This window comes from Engystomops pustulosus, chromosome 5, assembly GCF_040894005.1.
Source record: "Engystomops pustulosus chromosome 5, aEngPut4.maternal, whole genome shotgun sequence".
NCBI lineage: Eukaryota > Metazoa > Chordata > Amphibia > Anura > Leptodactylidae > Engystomops > Engystomops pustulosus.
The window spans coordinates 53207776-53227601 of NC_092415.1; the positions used below are offsets into that span (position 1 = coordinate 53207776).

A 19826-nucleotide genomic window follows, 5' to 3' on the forward strand; every position below is an offset into this window, starting at 1 on the left:
AGCATGTGAAGAACAATATATATGTGTGAAGAACACATTGCAGATGTATTTAAACATCTGCAATTTGTTCTTCACACACATATATATTGTTCTTCACATGCTATTTTGGGCGCACCGTTCCGCGCGTATCTCCCGACAAGTAAGCAGATGTGCCGAACATCTGTAATCTATTCTGCACTGTGTTCTGCACTGTGTTTTTCTCTTAAATGATCCTGTGTTCACTGTGTTCACTGTTTTTATTCTATTCTTCACTGTTCTTCACATCTGCTAACTTGTCGGGAGATAATATACACGGGGAACAGTGAAGAATAGATCGCAGATGTTTGCAACTTATCAGAAGACATTATTTTTCAATTAAATAACACATTTTAATCCCAAACCATGGTCCCTTTGAAAAAGGCTCGAGTCTCCCATTGCGTGAAAAACGCAAAAACGCTAATTACTCCAAGGAAAAATGGAACAAAAACGCAGCCAAAAACGTCAGTTTTTCACGCATTGCACCCTGACGTGAAATGCAACGCCAGTGTGGAAGGGGCCTTAACGGTGGGGGTTTGCTGCAAAATGCTATTAGTAAATGGCTAATTTTAAATCATCTTAACTATAAGCTTTGTTTGTTATTGCAGCTTGACTCTAAATGAATGGGGTCAAACCTGAAGAGACATGGCAGATATAGCAAAAACATCTTCTACAAATATAGTGCCTATACCTGGGCTTGACAACAGCTGATTGTTTCTTGTAGCAAATATTGGGGGGAATTTATAATTGCACTTGCACCACAGTTCTGGTGATTTTGCACAAAAAACAAACTAAAAATGCATTGCACCACACTTATTAAGGCTTTGAGACCGTTTTGGGCACTTTTCTGGCTTTTCCAACTAGGGAGGTGTGGCCTTCATAAAATGGGAGTGGCCTTGCTGAAAAGGGGCATGGTCAACAATAATTCAGACATGCGCCAAAAATTCTGGTGCACAGTTTTGACCAACTAAAAGTAAGTCTAAAGTAGGAACTGACAATCCTATACTGCACCAGAATGTATCATCAATGCAAAAGTCTGGCAATGCAAAAGTGTTTTCTAGTTAGAAACTGGCAGAACCTGAGACACATTATTACATTCCCCCCATAGTGCTTATCTAGTGTCTGAGTGTCGTAGCTACAGACTCCCATTGAAGTTAATAGGGGCTGAGCTGCAGTTATGTCACTTGGAGTTATGCCACTTTCCAAAACATAATCATCCGCTTTGGTCATTTTGTTTACAGCCGGGCCAACTGGAGACTCAAAGACCTTACTGTGGGCAAACAGATCTGAACACCAAGGCCCACATGACAACCATCATTATAACACTCTGGCCAACCCCTTTAAAATTTACTGGGAAAGAAAACTGTGGATGAATAATAATAAATGGGTTTTTGCAGTATGTAAACTTTCCAATTATTGGAATATTTATATTATTGCATTTCTCTTACACCAAAAGGCAGAATAATAATCTGCTAGAGCTTAAGCTGAAGGACATAGAGGATACATCCAAACATCTTGTACAAGAAATAGAGACGTACACAGAGCGCATGAAGACTGAGGATGAGGATAATAATGTCCAGCTACAGATAAGACAGAAGATGCAGAAACAAAGTTCAGTAAGTAGTGGAATATTATAATTTTTACTATTTATTTTATAGTGCCACTAACTAAACTGTATCTTGACTGGTCTCAGCTCCTATAGGAGACACATACCTAGATCAGAATTGATTTTTTTTCATCTTCAGCGATGACACTGATATTGTGCATCTTAGATGCATTTTGCTGTGCTGTACTTTATTCTGAAAATAAAATTAAAATAGATGTAAAAGAGATAAAAAGAACGAGACTGAACATATTCTACAATTTAATAGTTAACAAAACTATCTTTGAAACACTTCACAGCTAACAGCACTTCATCAACAAAAACATCAAAACCAAGAAAAACAAAATAAAAACTTTTGTTCTTCTGCACTAAAGTTTGATTTTTGTTTGATAATTGGTTGTGGCTGTAGCTGGTACTGCAGTTATTATCTATTAATTTAAAAGGGTATTCCCACAAAGACACTCAGGATAATAAAATAACACAATAATATCTCTAATTCACTGTTGTTAACAAAAATACAGCATTTCATGCATACAATTCCAACCTGTCTCTATCAGTCCTAGTGTATACAATTTTGGTTGTCCCTGGATACAACTGTAAATTTTCAGACTATGGTCGAATTCTTTTAAAGAATAGCTTCTCTTGTCTGCACACCCTCCCCCTGCATTACAAGACCAGCTCAGACATAGGAACTTCCTGCCAGCAAGTACAGGATTCAGATATTTACTGTACAGGCAGATAAGGTCTTTAGCAGAGCTGATTCTGTATTTTATTAATTAAGTGAGGTAGTAGAGCTCAGTGTGTCATTGTGTTTTATATCCATCCCATGCATCTCATCATCTCTGATCTGTTTCATCTCTCTTTTTCTGTGTCAGATGCTAGTACAATATTCAGAACCTAAATAAAAGTGTATATAAACCCTGTGCCCTGATAATCTAAGCACATTGTCAGCTCACAGCATCTCATAACCCAGAGGAATCATGAATTGTCTGCTTAGTCTCTGGATTCTTACAATGACCTGTTTAGATAGTGATAGGACCAAAAACAGAAATAAAACTGACAAAAATGATCTTTTTGTGTAAACATCACAAGAGGATTAAAATTTGACAACTTTCTTTCATGGGAAAACTCCTTTAATGGAATATTTTGTGAATATGAACATCCGATGAGAAAACCTATAATGCTATAAATTATTGAATACACCAAACTCAATGTTGTTATCACAGAACAGAGCTTAAATAGTTTGCTTTTATGAGTAACAAAATTTTATAGGCTTTCTAAAGTAGGCGGAGTTATCTCCAAGATGACCACCATCTACAACTATGAGTCCCATGATCCCTTAGGTCTCAGTAACAGCTCCTCCCTTTTATGCTCTGCTCCCATTGATGATCTAACAGACTATGATGTCCTGTTACCATAGTAATGATGTGTAACTGCCATCACTGCACATTACCTCAATGAGATGACGTCTCACCATAACACTGGCCATACTGGATGAACAGAAAGCAATCGATTACAGCCAAACATAGTGATGATCACATGACCTGCCCTGGCAGGTGCTGGACTTGTGATGTGGACATGTGACCAGCAGCCATCTTCTGCTAAGGGGAACAACATTTTATAAAACAACTAATTACTTATTTCCTTATATTTTAATGACCAATTTGAATATGAATTATGCTTATTCCTGGAATACCCCTTTAAATTGGACTGAGATGGAGTATAAGGCACTACCACTGCAAACTACCAGAACACTCAAAAGTGGACCCTTTGCGTAAAAAGTAAACCATCCCCTATTCAGGGCAGTTTCTTTATGTTATTTGGGAACAAAGTATAAAGTATGATTGACATCCCACTAGTATAGTTTCTGTTACCAGTAGCAATAAGAAGGTAAAGCAAAAGTGGGTTGTTGTAAAAATATTGAAATGATAGCAGAAATGTGTTGCAGTAGTGACAAAGGGCTTTGGCTGTATCAGTTCTTTGTAGGATTGGTTGTTGAACTTGATTTACTGGCATATGGCTACGCACATGTTAACCTCCTGCAATGTATTCATAATTATGCCTTCTATTTATTTTCTGACCATGCAATTTAAATGAGGTGGAACTGTTATTTTAATGCTATTATTTCCTATCCCCTCCATGCTTTTATTTCCATTCTCTCCATGCTATTATTTTTTCTTCATTTCCTTAATAATAATATACATGTTACAACTTAGATTTTTAATTTTGCCAGTGAGCAGTAATGCACTTTTTACATTTAAACAAAATATGCCATATTTCCTAAAATGTATGTTTAAAAAATTAGGACATATTCGGAATAGAACTAATAGTTTTTAACCCCAAATCATAGTCTAGAACGATGCTTCGAAAAGGGATAGGAATTTTTTATAATTTTTTTCAAAATGTTTCAATGCCACCATTTGTACTACATTTGGTAGAGGTTGTCACATCTTATTTGCATCTCCTAATTATAGAGAATGTGTCTAGAAAAGTCTCCATAGACCTCAGTTAGTCAGTTCCAGACTATTGGCTATGCGTAAGATTGCTGTAAAGAATATCACTAGATGCTGTTACTACAGGTCAGGATATATGGCAGCCCCCATAATCATGGACTGAAAACAGGAGAAAAAAAATCTATAATCAGATAATTAAAATAGCTAAAAAAAGCTAAAATAAGCAATTCTTTAATTTACTATCATTAACTATGTACAGCCATTTGCCTGCTAGCAGAAGTTGTACCTTGTCCTCAAATAATCAGATAATAAAAACAGATAATACAATTAGAAAAGTGAAACATTTTGTGATATGAGTTCTATAAGTCAGTATAAAAATTGGTGACACTTTCCCTTTAATTTGAGTAGTTTAATATTTTAAATTAATATTTTAAAAGAAAAAATTCAGAAGGTCATTAAATGCAATAAAGAGTTAGGAGCACCACTGTCCAAAAAATTGTATACATAAAGAAATATTTAATCCCTACAATAAACCGAATTTAAATCAGTAAATAATTAAAGAATGAATGTAAACTATAAAAGTTTTTGCCGAAGGTAAAATATGCAATTTTCGAATTTACTCTCATTAGCTGTGCACAGCCTGCTTCCAGGATTTTTACCTTGTCCTCCAAACTGCTCTCCCTGCCTTTGTTTTGATTAGTTGCCATGGGAATCCATATCTGTAGTTTTAGATAAGAGGAGGGCAGATTGATCGTGTTGCAGGAGAATAGCAGTCCTCACTATTGCTGGTAGCAAGAAGAAATCTCCAGAGCTTTGAGCGATGTCACAAGCATGTGACTGATCACATGCTTTAGGTCAACCAATTGCAAGGAGGAAGCCTATTTATACTGGCCCCTGGAATAGTATGTAGCAGAACTGTTTGTGTTTGAAAGTTTGAATGCAGCAGAATTGTGGATGTATGGAAGTTTGTATGCAGAACAAAAAAGACTGAGCTCAGGTTCCCCATCAGTTCTTATAACAGATACTGCACAAAAAACAGAGTATAAATACAGTGAAACCTCTTTGTACAGGAAAAGGGTGGTCTGCAGATAGAGGGCAGCTACCATAGAGTGTAATGGCAAAAAAATATTAAATAAAAGAAATCAGTGATTGAATTAAAAAAAAAAAACTGTCTATTAGGAAGAGATGAACTTCTGGAAAGGTTTCACTGTTTGTATATACAGTATATGTGCACATACTGTTGCCATGTGTTCATCTTTTTATTCCTATGTAGGTGTTTTATAGCATAGTCGGAGATGTTTTAATACATCTTTTGCTTTGTGCTTTAGCAGATTACTATATAATCATTTCTTACTATGAAGCAAAGCTCTAGTGCTCTGTACTGTCAGCTCTCTGTCTTCCCTGCCTTGCTCTGCACTAGATCTGGGAAAGCAGTAACTGATTCTGATTGGCTGCCCTGCCTGTGTATATTCACGTGAATCCTCTCATCAAAACCAGGAAGAGTCTGCCCACTTCAGTTGAATTCTACAGGATTCTACAGATAGGGTTGATAGATATATGTGGCTATGTCTCAGGATAGGATGAAGACAGTAGCATGGTATAAGTATTGTTAGAATTGCTGTGCTAAAACCTTTTTTGTCAAGTAACTTTACAGTTAAGCTTTAAGTACATAAATTGATATTTTTACCCAAAAGCATAAAAATAATTAAATACATTAACATTAACCACAAAATATGTAAACTTGTTTCTTTTTATGAAAAAGATAAAAATAAACACAACCTTATAACCTGTAAAAATTAAAAACATACATTACAACCTGAAAGGTAGAAGGACTATTATCTTCTCCTGACATGTCTGTTTTAGTTGTTTATTGCTTAACATAAAACAACAATTATGGATCATTTTAATGATCTAGTGTCATACCCTTACTCTAAAAGTTTCAAAATAGATAAAGAACTGGATGTATTGTGTCAATAATATGTATCTTTATACATAATGTAACTTAGAGCTCAGATTGGACAAAGTTAGAAAGAACATGCCACCAACATATAATTGTCTAGAACAAATAACAGAGGAGTGACCCAACATAGAATTCTACAAAAGATATACAGAATTTTTAATATTATGTGAAAAAACGGTCAGGACAGCTAAAGTTCTAGAACCTGTGGGGTATTGCTCAGGTATAAGCTAGGTAGCGGTCGCAGACAGAGGGAAAGAGACAGTTCTCAGTTCAGTTCAGTGTTTATTCACACCACAAAACAAATGGAACAAAAATCCAGCATTGTCTTCATGCTTGTTTAAAACATAAACATACAGACCAGGCTTGGCCTTCTCACCCAGTAGCAGGGTCTTCACAAATAGTCCAAATTGTTGGTGTATGTTCACACCTTGCAGAAGCTGCTGCATAGCACTTAGTCCATTTAAAGTCCAAAACAGCCAACCTGTCCTCCTAGACAGGACACGTGTTTGCTCTTGGAACAGGCTTCTCCCCCCCTGAGACTAGAGCTCACTCCACTCTCTTGTGCACACTTCCAGCTCAGCTTTGTTAGCTGGAACACCCTGAAAACCCGGTTTGGACCGGTGCTTGAATTCAGCTTGCTGCATTACTCTGAGCAACACAAGCTGAGAGGATAATACCTCCCATCCAGCAACAAACCCCTGACTGTGTCACAAACCACATAAACCACCTATGATGTAAATGTTTGAAAATTGTACAAATGTTAAATCAAAAACAATATGTAATACATGTATACAGGAAAATATAAATTGTTCAAAGAACATATATTAAATATCCCTAACCCCTTGCCACAAAACTGCCAAAATAGTATATCAGTTGGTGGGTAGGGGAGTAAGGAGAGGGCATGGGGATAGGTCTGGCCCACTAGGGTACTTTAATCTAGCCTTTAACTTTGCCTGAAAAACAGTAAAGAAGACTATAGAAGAAAACTAAACGTAGAAAGAAATATAAAAAACCTAAAACTTTCCCTTTTTTTGGAAATAAAAGTAAACATCACTTTGTCCCAAAAGTATCAAATCTATTAAAATATAAAGCGGTTAATCCTGTCGGTGAACCTTGCAACAGCAAATAGCACCCACATTTATGAATTGACACTTTTTCAACACATAAAAATATGTCCATCCAAAAATTGGCAATAGTGAAAAAAATCAACTTGTGGAGTGTATAGTCAAAGCTGTAAAAACAGAACTCACAAAATGGATCAAATGCATTTTTTTTCAGCAATTTCGCTGAATTTGGAATTTTTTTCAGCTTTTCAGTACACAGCATGGAATATTAATTGCTGTCACTACAGTACAATTTTATAAGCCCTCAAATGGTTCTGCACACTGGAAAAAAAAAGTTATGGATTTTGAAAGGAGTTATTTATTTAACAAAAACTATTCTAAGATGCAAAAGCATTGTGTGAAAAATTAAGAACATTCTTCTGTAGGATTGAATAGTGTAAGCAACAACACTCTTTGGTGGCTTAAAGGGATGGTGCCCTTGTTATCCCTTCTTACACGTCAAGAACGAAAGAAATCGGGTATCATTGGCTCTGTCAAACTCTAGTTCGGTACGACATGTCTTTTAAAATGAGGAAAGCAGATATTAAGGGACAGGTATGTGGCATTGGCGTATGTGTTCTGCTTCTACCTGCTCCAAGTTCCTCTGGTGCAAGTAGGCACCAGGGTATACTGCGTGTACTGGTAGGCCTCAATAGGCCACACAAAGTTCAGGCATTGGTTAATTACATGGCAGATATTTGGCATGCTCATCCTCAGTTGTAAGTACAGAGCCCCCCACCTTCCCACCTTCAAAGTGGCAAAGCAGTTTTAACAAGTCAAGGAACAGTCAGTAATGCTGTATGATGACTCTCCTAGCTGGTATGCCATGGCCCTTCTACCTGCTCCTTACCCAGCATCAGCGATATTGTACCAAGATTCCCAATAACTTTTAATGGAGGATGGAGGTGTGGGTGGTGGACCATCAGAAGTGAACTAAGGTGACGATGAAACATAACTGTCAATGGCTGTGGCTTTCTGATACTTTGGACAATGAAGTGGTGGCCAGAAAGCACAGGCAGCAAGCAGAACAAGCAAAATAGGGCTAAGGCACAGTGGTCAGTCCATAGCCATGTGAAAATTAAGAACATTCTTCTGTAGGATTGAATAGTGTAAGCAACAACACTCTTTGGTGGCTTAAAGGGATGGTGCCCTTGTTATCCCTTCTTACACGCCAAGAAGGAAGGAAATCAGGGATCGTTGAATCATTTTAGAGAAGAAGTTGTTGCTACCTATGAATGTGGGAAATGAAGACCATACCCAAACAGGTTGAAGACCATCAATGAAGTGCAAAACATTCGACAATCTTTATGGTCGTGGATATCCCAGCTCAGAGAAATTGCAAGTAAACATCTCATCTCAGACTGCACGTGTCTCAGTTAACATCTTAAATGTTCTGTTTCATAACGGTAAATTAGAAACAGACTGAACAAGTATGGATTATTTGAACGGGCTGCTTAAGGAAATGATCTTCTTTCAAAGTTGCATATGAACCTACTGCTAGACATTTTAAAAAATGGTCTGTGGATAGATGAGACAGAAGTGCATAAATTTGGTAAAAAAAAAGCAAACCACATATTTGGTCAAAATGAAATACAGCACTTATATTGTCAAAGCACAGTGGGGAGGGTTGATTATTTGGGTTTCTTTTAAAATACACAAAAGATGGGCAGTTTGTAGTCTTGCAATGACCATGAACTGTTTTGTATACCAAAGTATTTAGTCAGTCTATCCTACAGCTAAATCTTCTTCGGAACTAGGTAATGTAAATGTAAGCAAAACAGCAAATCTTCAACAGAATGCTCATAAAGAAACAATCAATTACTTGCAGTGGCCCAAAGTCCAGACTATGGTTGCATGGTGTATTGAAACCTTTGTATTTGTTTGATACTTTCACACTCAGAACGGTTCAATATCAGGTTTCTGTCATTTTTGATACTGAAAGACTTGTGCCATTCTACAAACTCCTAATAGCTTTCTGCAGGGGTATCCTTAGTGAAGATATCGGGCAGGGAATCCTTTAAATAGATGTGTCAGGACGTCGTCCAGGCTCATGAACTGTTCATTTGTGTTGAACAGCTGTGTTCATATGCATCCCCCCCTTTAGGAAGTGACGGCGAAACGTACGTCGGGGTGCTGTGGTGGTGGTCTGGGAAAGCGTTTAGTGTTGGTATGCACTTTATGTAACGCCCTTAGGGGTAAATGATATTGTCTGGACTTTTGTGCAATTTCCCTTTTGGTATTTTCTTCTATGCCCATTGTGGCGGATATATGCATTATGAAACTGACCACCACCACTTCTGTTTGTTTGTCTCTGTGGACTTTATGTGATGTTTTTCATCTTTTTCTGATTGCCATGTCATGAATTAATAAATATTGAAAGATTTTATTATGTTGGACATTATAATTTGAGTGGTCCTGTATACTATTATTGGTATTTATTAGCTGTCATTTGGGCACTCGGTCTCTAAAGGGTTTGCCATCACTGCGCTAGACTATGTACTTACTAGTTGTCTATTGGAGGATTTTATTTATCACTAAAGCTTCCATAGAGTTACACAAGCACAATGCACTGGTATAGTTAGATGCATCTTCTCAAATATCTCTCTATATATCACTACATTATTCTTTTTTTAAAAGCATATAAGTAATAGTTAAATTGATAAGTGGGCACAAGTCTTAATTATTTTATCATAAAGAAAAGCACCCAACTTGTATCATATGTGTGACCATTACCTTTTCAACAGAAGCATGATTTGACCCCATATATCGGTGTGACAATATCCTTTGTATCCCTACAGTTACACCAAAAGGAATAGACTCCACTGTAGACTCCGCTGTTTTGATTTTACTATATTTTGCTAGTACAGTGTAAGGAACTGGTTTGGCTAGGTGAGAGATCATGAATGTAGAGCGGAATTCATTCTCCCTATGGAGATCGCTTTGGTTGGCAAACTTTCCTATACTGTACTGACCAGATGTAGTAAGATCTAAACAGCACAGTCTACTGTTGGATGTCTATTTCTTTTGATAAACACTTACTTAGATTTATCCCAGTCTTTTTGAAAGTCTAACAAAGTCAGGCAGCTCCTGTACATCTGAAATAAGGGCCCGCAAAGGTAATCTACATAAAGAAAATGAATCCCTCCCTGATCCAAATCGAAATTTTATTTAAAAAATTATAATGTGCGTGCTGTGAAGACTTGTTTTCTCCTTTACAGCTCCTATATATTAACATAGTTCAACATAGTAAATGTAGTGGAACATAGTAAGCCAGAATGTCGTGATCCTTATCATCAGACATCAATGCGGGAACCTTGTAGCGGAATTGCAAAAAAAATTGTTTTCAGTGATCAGGCAGCAATGGTAATATACTAGAGGACTAAGCTAATAGACTGGTTTAAGAGTAAGATACTACTCCATTATATCTTAAAAGAAAGTATATAGAGAACTCTCAGCTGCTCTGGACTTATTGTCTACAAGAGAACTGGGGTAACTCTCTGCCTAAAGGCCATTCCTATTTTACAAAGTAGGTTTCTTTATGGTTCATTAGAAAATTAGGACTTCAGCTGAAGTTATGCAGCAATAGAGTTATGCTCAAAACGGGTTCCGAGGAAAACATATATAGGTAATACCAAATTAATGTAGGTAGAATTCCATGTTTCTATGCAGTGGAACGATATTGCTATGTAGTGAGGACAGATACAAAATGTTGGACAAATTAGACTGTGTCTATGATATCATTGCAATAAACCCTGCTTGGGCGCATTGAACTAATGTGAAGATGGAAGGAAAAGAAATGCCTTGAAACATACCGGCACATCAGTATCTTCTCTCCCGTGGGCTGTGTGCTTTCAGTACACCCCGTTTACGTTTTAATTTTGCTCTAATCTCTTCAAAAGTAAAAGACCAAAAAAGAATGAGGTGGCCTATTTGTATTCATTAAACCCCCATCATCTCCTAGTGAGCTTCCAGCCTTACAGCTGTAGGTGCACAGGCAACTAAAGAGGTACTGATCTAGCACAGACAAAATGTCTGCGACTTACACTTGGATTACGATGATCTCTTTATTAGGCTACAGTGGTTTGTTTGGGACTCATGAGTTGATTCCGGCGGTATACTTTCCGCATGCTATACTATATAAACATTACTTTGCTTATAGTTGGTTCTATCTGCATTGCTTTTAAAATATCTTTTGTGCACGATATGCTTCATTTTCATTTTATTTCCTTGGACAACGATGCCTTTCCTGGTATGCTTGAGAAGAAATAAAGACAAGGAAAGCAATTACTACCATTTTGGATCATTGAGCCATCATGCTGTGCTCTGTCAGCACTGCCTGGGTTTTCCTGTAGGCATGTACGCTACGTTATGATAATCCTGTTGTAACCAGTGGTGATTATTATTGGCATGGCTGTAAAGTGTACAGGGATCTAATAAAGTAAAACCTAGACATGACCTAATTGGGTCAGGCGTCTCTTGGACATTATAAAACATCATCTGAGTTTTGTTTGGTTTTACAATTGCAGGTTGCTTATCCATCTGACAGTTAACTTAGTCATTTTAGGGAAGTGAGAAAGAGGCTTCTTTTGCTCATAGAGTATGTAAGCATTAAGCTATTACAACAATATAAAATTCAGACTTCTTCTTTTACTCCATTACCCATCCAGATGTGACAATTGATCCCAAAACAACATTCGGGGGTGAAGCAATAGTTTATATCTCATTAATTCTCTATTCCTTCTACACTTATAAGAGACAAAATGTTTTAAATATCTATGGCAGGAAAACAGTACATGACAGAAAATGTATAAAAAAGGCTAGAAATGTAAACCAGGCTTAACCTTCTCGAAAATTGTTCACTGTTGAGATGTATGATATACGTCCTGGTCCCACTTACATGAAAGAACTGTATAAGTGTAACGTTTGTGCCTAAACGTCGCACTATCCACAGTTGGCAGAATAGGTGTCGTTAATTTTTGTGTGAACTGTGGCTTGGAGTAACTGAGCCACACCCTGCTCCTTGCATTTCATTCCTGCCCAGCAAGGGTTACTAGCCTGATTGACAGTTCCTCCAGTGTGCTGCTGGAGGCGTGTCTGGGAACTGCATATATACCTGCCAACTCCCATCAGACCTTGCTGGTCAAACTTGTATTTTGCTTTGTTCACTAGCTTCTCTTGCGTTCTCTAGTTCTGGATTCTGATTTCTTGCCTGTGTCTCGACTTCTCTATTTGGATTGTGATTTGGTTATTGATATTCCCGTTGTTGCCAACTCGGAATGTATACCTCTCCTTATTGTGTTTGTTTGTCTGTATTGTTATGTGTTCACACCTTACCCAGGGAGGGAACGTCACCCAGTTATTGGCCTCGGTTTAGGGGGGACCCAATAAGTAGGTAGGGACAGATTTGGGGTTTCAGTGTCAGGGATCACTGTCTTTGTTTTTGTCCTGCCATTACAATAAGATTGATTGATTAAGAAATAACTTAAGAAACTATTACACCTCAGCTCCAAATTTTGTATTATTCTGATGAGTGGAACAACTTGATATAAATGGCTTCAAAGCTTAACATTTTATAAGGTTTATACCTTTGTAAAAAAAAAATAGGCAAGAATAACTATAAATAAAACAACGTTTTTGTCTCAATTCAGAAAATCTTAGGATTCTGAAAGATCTTTTCAGAAACATTCAAAATGTAGATGAATCATTTCCATAGTTCACTGATTGTCAAATGGCGTTCCCATGATCCTTCCTAACATTTTCTGCCCTGCAGTGGGCATATATGTGTGTGTATGTACTGTCAAGGGTGTTCCCGCGACCCACATCGCGGGTCGCGGGCTCACCCGTGCTGCCCTGCCCCCGCCAGCGCGTTGCATCTCTGCCGCCTGCCCTGACCCTGTACCTGGACCTGACTAGGAGACTGTCATCCGCTAAGGTACCTCGACCTCGGCTGCCACCGCGGGCTGGTCGCACTTGTGGAACGACCTGGTGGTATCCTGCCGCAGCAAGTCCAACCCGCTTTGCGGCGGGCTCTGGTGAAAACCGACCATGGATCCCGCCGAGGTTCCGCCTCCCATTCAGCCAGACCTCGCTACCATAGTGATCCACCAGTCCCGGCAGATTGCCGCACAGCGGAATCAACTAGAGCAAGTCACCGCTATGCTGCAACAGCTGCTAGCTACCCAGCATCAGCAATAGTCTCCTGAGGTAGCCGCTGCGACTCCTACTATCCCGGTTTATCTTCCTGCTGCTGAACCCAGGCTACGTCTCTCATTGCCCGGCAAGTATGACGGGGATCCCAAGATGTGCAGGGGCTTGCTCCCTGCACATAGAACTTATGCCGTCGCAATTTTCCACAGAGCGATCCAAGGTGGCATTTGTCCTAAGCCCCCTTTCCGGGAAGGCCCTGGCCTGGGCTACTCCTCTTTGGGACAGGGATGACCCTGTTGTCGCTACCCTCTCGGAATTTCTGGCAGAGTTCCGGTCAGTCTTCGAGGAACCAGCACGAGCTTCCTCTGCGGAGTCTGCATTATTGAACCTGCGCCAGGGCAACTCAACTGTGGGAGAGTACGCAGTTTAGTTCCGCACCCTGGCTTCCGAACTTGCCTGGCCCTCATCGCTACCTTCAAGAAAGGACTCTCTGCGCAGGTCAAGGACGCGCTGGCAGCGCGGGACCTGCTGTCAACTCTGAGTGCTCTTATCACCCTGGCCACTTGAATTGATGTGCGGTTTAAGGAGCGCGCTGAGGAAGTACGCTCCGAGTACCCCCAAGGCCGCGTTAGACGTCTTCCTCGCCTGGCACCTGTATTCCAAAAGCCGCTTCAGCCCCCGGCTGAATCTTCTGCTGGTGAACGTATGCAGGTGGACCGAGTCCGGCTTTCTCTTCAAGAACGTTTCAGGCGACGTCAGGAGAACCTGTGCATGTATTGTGCCAGCCCAGGGCACTTCGTCGGGACTTGTCCTGTCCGCCCCCAACGTTCCGGGAAACGTCAGCACCTAGGCTTCTCGGGAGAAGCGTCCCTAGGTGTGAATAAAGCTTCTCCATGCTTGACTCTCCCCGTACTCCTCAGTGTTGGCACTGGCACCCAGATCCAAGTTTCTGCCTTCCTGGATTCGGGCTCTACAGCAAACTTTGTGGATGCTGCCCTGGTCTCCCAGCATCACTTCCCGGTGGTTCGTCTCAAGAAGCCATTGTCCATTGCCTCGGTCAGTGGCCCGATTCTCTCCGTGCCCATCCGGTTTCGCACAGAACCCCTGCTCCTGCAAGTTGGAGCATTACATAGAGAAATACTGTCCTTTTTTGTGCTTCCTCAGTGCACTTCCACTCTCCTGCTGGGGGGGCTTCCCGCTCCGTACCAGGACTTCGCAGATGTGTTCTCCAAGAAACAAGCCGAGACCCTTCCTCCACATCGTCCCTATGATTGCCCCATCGACCTGCTGCCTGGATCTTCTCCTCCTCGGGGTCGGGTGTACCCGCTCTCGGTACCTGAAACAGCTGCCATGTCTGAGTATGTCCAGGAAAATCTGCAAAGAGGCTTCATTCGCAAATCCACCTCTCCAGCAGACGCAGGCTTCTTTTTTGTCACCAAGAAAGATGGCTCTCTCCGCCCCTGTATTGACTATCCTGGTCTTAACAAAGTCACCCTTAAGAATCGCTATCCTCTGCTGCTGATCACGGAGCTGTTTGTTCGTCTACGGGGTGTGAGAGTCTTTACCAAGCTGGATCTTCGTGGGGCCTACAATCTTATCCGCATCAGGAAGGGCGACGAGTGGAAGACCGCCTTTAACACCCGTGATGGGCATTTTGTCAGCTATATCTTCAGGGACTTATTGTACAGCTGTGTTGTGGTTTACCTGGATGACATCCTCATGTATTCTGCTGGCCTCGAGTCCCACCATTCCCATGTACGGCAAGTGCTCAGCCGCCTCAGGGCCAACCATCTCTACGCCAAACTGGAGAAGTGCCTGTTTCATCAAAAAAGCCTTCCATTCCTCGGCTACATTATTTCCGATAAAGGCTTGCAGACGGATCCTGACAAGTTATCTGCGGTTCTTCAGTGGCCACGCCTCACTTCTCGACTCTGGTAGCTCCTATGGTGGCGCTAACGAAGAAAGGTGTCAATTCTCGTGCCTGGCCCCCAGCGGCTGAGGAGGCCTTCACGAGACTAAAGTCTACTTTTTCTTCTGCATCTGTCCTTACCAGACCAGATACCCAGAAGCCATTTTTTGTGGAGGTTGATGCCTCCTCCATAGGATCTGGAGCGGTCCTTACTCAGAAGGGGCCTAGGGGCCGAACTCTATCCTGCGGCTTCTTCTCCAAAACTTTCTCCCCCGCAGAGAGGAATTATTCTATTGGAGATCGTGAGCTTCTGACCATCAAACTTGCCCTGGAGGAATGGCGTCATCTGTTGGAGGGAGCCAGATTTCCAGTCAGCATCTACACAGACCAAAAGAACCTCCAATACCTACAGTTGGCTCAGCAGTTGAACCCGCGTCAAGCCCGGTGGTCTCTCTTCTTTTCCCGTTTTGACTTCCAAATCCATTTTCGTCCTGCCGAGAAAAGCATCAAGGCTGATGCCTTGTCCCGTGCTTCGGATGTTATGGGGGAGGACTATGCCCCGAGACACATCGTTCCTCCTGAGAGACTTGTGCTGGCAGCGCCGGTGGACCTCCGGCAATTACCTCCCAGCAAGACTTATGTGCGACCTGGACTTCGAAAGAGGATCCTGACCTGGGGACATTCTTCTCGTGTGGATGGGCACCCTGGGGTGCAATGCTCTGTGGCCCTAATTTCCTGATTCTAATGGTGGCCTGATTTGGTCAAGGACGTTCGAGATTTTGTGCGGTCCTGTACCTCTTGTGCTCGTAATAAGCCCTCACGACAAAAATCAGCTGGTCTTCTGTTGCCGTTACCTGTGCCTACCTGCCCGTGGTCTCACGTGGCTATGGACTTTATTACAGATTTGCCACCATCATCTGGCAATACCGTTATCTGGGTGGTAACCAACCGTTTTTCCAAAATGTCTCATAATGTGTTTCATACCATCAGTTTGTGGCTTAGAAATAGGCTTGGTAAACAGTACAATTTTTATCACTGTTCTTATCCACATAACAAGAACCACTCAACTATATATTAAATAATTACAGTCCATCATTACTTCAGATATAAATGTCTGTCTTTCCATGAAATTTTAATGACTTTGAACCTATATTGAAGTTACGAGGTACCCCTACTGCAGAGGATGAGTTAGATTCATTAGATTCGTCATCCTCAGAAACATAAAATTAACAGCACCTCAGATTTGAGCCCATATAAATTTCTTACAGACATCAAGCACAGACACATCTTAACATAAATGTCAGTATTCGGGATCAGTGGATCCTCTGGACCACCACGGGAGGTAGTACTAGCGAACACCTGGGACCGGAGTCTAAGTGGCACCTGGTCTTCACCAGAGCCCGCCGCGAAGGAACACACGGGAACAGGAACGCAGTATCCACGGGAACACACAGGAACGCAGGAGACACAGGAACAAGGGAGAGACAGGAACGCAGGAATATCGCTGGAGAGCTTTCTCTAAGGTGTAGGCACATAGATCCGGCAGGGGACACAGGAAGGGGCTGGAATTTAACTGAAATGGCTGGCCAACCAGCGGCAATTATCGGTGCGCTGGCCCTTTACATTTTTCTAAACGGCCGCGCGTGCGCGCTGCCGGAGTCCACGCTGGGTGCAGGCAAGGCGAGTGGATCGCCGGGGGACCGGAGCAGCGGAGAGGGGCACGGATGCGCCTGCGACCCGGGAGATGGGTTGCAGGAACACCGTGACAATAAACAGTTCTGAGATCGCAAGGCTCAAGGAAGACTTTAGGCACTCCAGCTCCTCAGTGGAAGATAATTTCAGATAGTTATGATTTTGTGTTGTCAGCACCAGTAGGCACTTGTGATTAAGCTACAGGCGTATCTGTAGTGCAGTGAGGGTATTGATTATGACCTCGAGTAGAAGCCTGGATGGGCTCTGTTAATGTCCCATCAAAGCTCCTTAGAATCATTTATCATATATATTCTCATACGTAATTTTACCACAAATAAAACTGTGAAAACTTATTGACTCGAGTATAAGCCTATGATGGAAAATGCATTGGTCACAGCCTCCCATCACTAAAAATGCCCAGCAGCATTGCCCAATAATGAAATGCCCAGAAGCATCCCCCAGTAATGAAATGCCCAGCAGCCTCTTCCAGTAATGAAATGCCCGGCAGCCTCCTCCAGTAATGGAATACCCAGCAGCCTCCCCCAGTAATGAAATGCCCAGCAGCCTCCCCAGTAATGAAATGCCCAGCAGCCTCCTCCAGTAATGGAATACCCAGCAGCCTCCTCCAGTAATTGAAAACGCAGCAGCCTCCCCCAGTAATGAAATGCCCAGCAGCCTCCTCCAGTAATGGAATACCAAACAGCCTCTTCCAGTAATTGAATACGCAGCAGACTCCCCCTGTAATGAAATACCCAGTAGCCTCCCTCTATAAGCCCAGCAGCTTCTTCCTCTCCCTCTCAGCTTCCTGTGTAACAGCATGGGCAGACGCAGGTCCATGCACTATGCCATGACAGTGGCAAGTCAATGAGTGGAATATATGCCTTCATGTACAGTATATCCCGTATACAAATTCTTAGAAAACTCTAATATTAGTATGTGAACAATATACACTTTATTAGGTACTCCTGTCCAACTGCTCGTTAACACTTAATTTCTAATCAGCCAATCACATGGCGGCAACTCAGTGCATTTAGGCATGTAGACATGGTCAAGACAATCTCCTGCAGTTCAAACCGAGCATCAGTATGGGGAAGAAAGGTGATTTGAGTGCCTTTGAACGTGGCATGGTTGTTGGTGCCAGAAGGGCTGGTCTGAGTATTTCAGAAACTGCTGATCTACTGGGATTTTCACGCACAACCATCTCTAGGGTTTACCGAGAATGGTCCGAAAAAGAAAAAACATCCAGTGAGCGGCAGTTCATTGGGCGGAAATGCCTTGTTGATGCCAGAGGTCAGAGGAGAATGGGCAGACTGGTTCGAGCTGATAGAAAGGCAACATTGACTCAAATCGCCACCCGTTACAACCAAGGTAGGCAGAAGAGCATCTCTGAACGCACAGTAAGTCGAACTTCGAGGCAGATGGGCTACAGCAGCAGAAGACCACACCGGGTGCCACTCCTTTCAGTTAAGAACAGGAAACTGAGGCTACAATTTGCACAAGCTCATCGAAATTGGACAGTAGAAGATTGGAAAAACGTTGCCTGGTCTGATGAGTCTCGATTTCTGCTGCGACATTCGGATGGTAGGGTCAGAATTTGGCGTCAACAACATGAAAGCATGGATCCATCCTGCCTTGTATCAACGGTTCAGGCTGGTGGTGGTGGTGTCATGTTGTGGGGAATATTTTCTTGGCACTCTTTGGGCCCCTTGGTACCAATTGAGCATTGTTGCAACGCCACAGCCTACCTGAGTATTGTTGCTGACCATGTCCATCCCTTTATGACCACAATGTACCCAACATCTGATGGCTACTTTCAGCAGGATAATGCGCCATGTCATAAAGCTGGAATTATCTCAGACTGGTTTCTTGAACATGACAATGAGTTTACTGTACTCAAATGGCCTCCACAGTCACCAGCTCTCAATCCAATAGAGCATCTTTGGGATGTGGTGGAACAGGAGATTCCCATCATGGATGTGCACCCGACAAATCTGCGGCAACTGTGTGATGCCATCATGTCAATATGGACCAAAATCTCTGAGGAATGCTTCCAGCACCTTGTTGAATCTATGCCATGAAGAATTGAGGCAGTTCTGAAGGCAAAAGGGGGTCCAACCCTTTACTAGCATGGTGCACCTAATAAAGTGGCTGGTGAGTGTAAGTGACTCTTCATATGAACATCAGTACATTTCTACATGATGTACATTACATGCTGCCTACATCACATGCTTCGGATGTTATGGGGGAGGACTATGCCCCGAGACACATCGTTCCTCCTGAGAGACTTGTGCTGGCAGCGCCGGTGGACCTCCGGCAATTACCTCCCAGCAAGACTTATGTGCGACCTGGACTTCGAAAGAGGATCCTGACCTGGGGACATTCTTCTCGTGTGGATGGGCACCCTGGGGTGCAATGCTCTGTGGCCCTAATTTCCCGATTCTAATGGTGGCCTGATTTGGTCAAGGACGTTCGAGATTTTGTGCGGTCCTGTACCTCTTGTGCTCGTAATAAGCCCTCACGACAAAAATCAGCTGGTCTTCTGTTGCCGTTACCTGTGCCTACCTGCCCGTGGTCTCACGTGGCTATGGACTTTATTACAGATTTGCCACCATCATCTGGCAATACCGTTATCTGGGTGGTAACCAACCGTTTTTCCAAAATGTCTCATAATGTGTTTCATACCATCAGTTTGTGGCTTAGAAATAGGCTTGGTAAACAGTACAATTTTTATCACTGTTCTTATCCACATAACAAGAACCACTCAACTATATATTAAATAATTACAGTCCATCATTACTTCAGATATAAATGTCTGTCTTTCCATGAAATTTTAATGACTTTGAACCTATATTGAAGTTACGAGGTACCCCTACTGCAGAGGATGAGTTAGATTCATTAGATTCGTCATCCTCAGAAACATAAAATTAACAGCACCTCAGATTTG

At 41.8% G+C, this 19826-nt stretch overlaps 1 protein-coding gene across 4 annotated transcripts in view; it reads left to right on the forward strand.

Annotated features, from left to right (window-relative positions):
• CCDC178 (coiled-coil domain containing 178) overlaps positions 1-19826 on the forward strand; it is a 236268-nt gene that overhangs the window by 72396 nt on the left and 144046 nt on the right. For all 4 annotated transcript variants that reach the window (XM_072151999.1, XM_072152000.1, XM_072152001.1 and 1 more), the window contains one exon: positions 1472-1631. In XM_072151999.1, coding sequence (XP_072008100.1) covers positions 1472-1631 — 160 coding nt within the window. The remainder of the gene's footprint in view (positions 1-1471; positions 1632-19826) is intronic.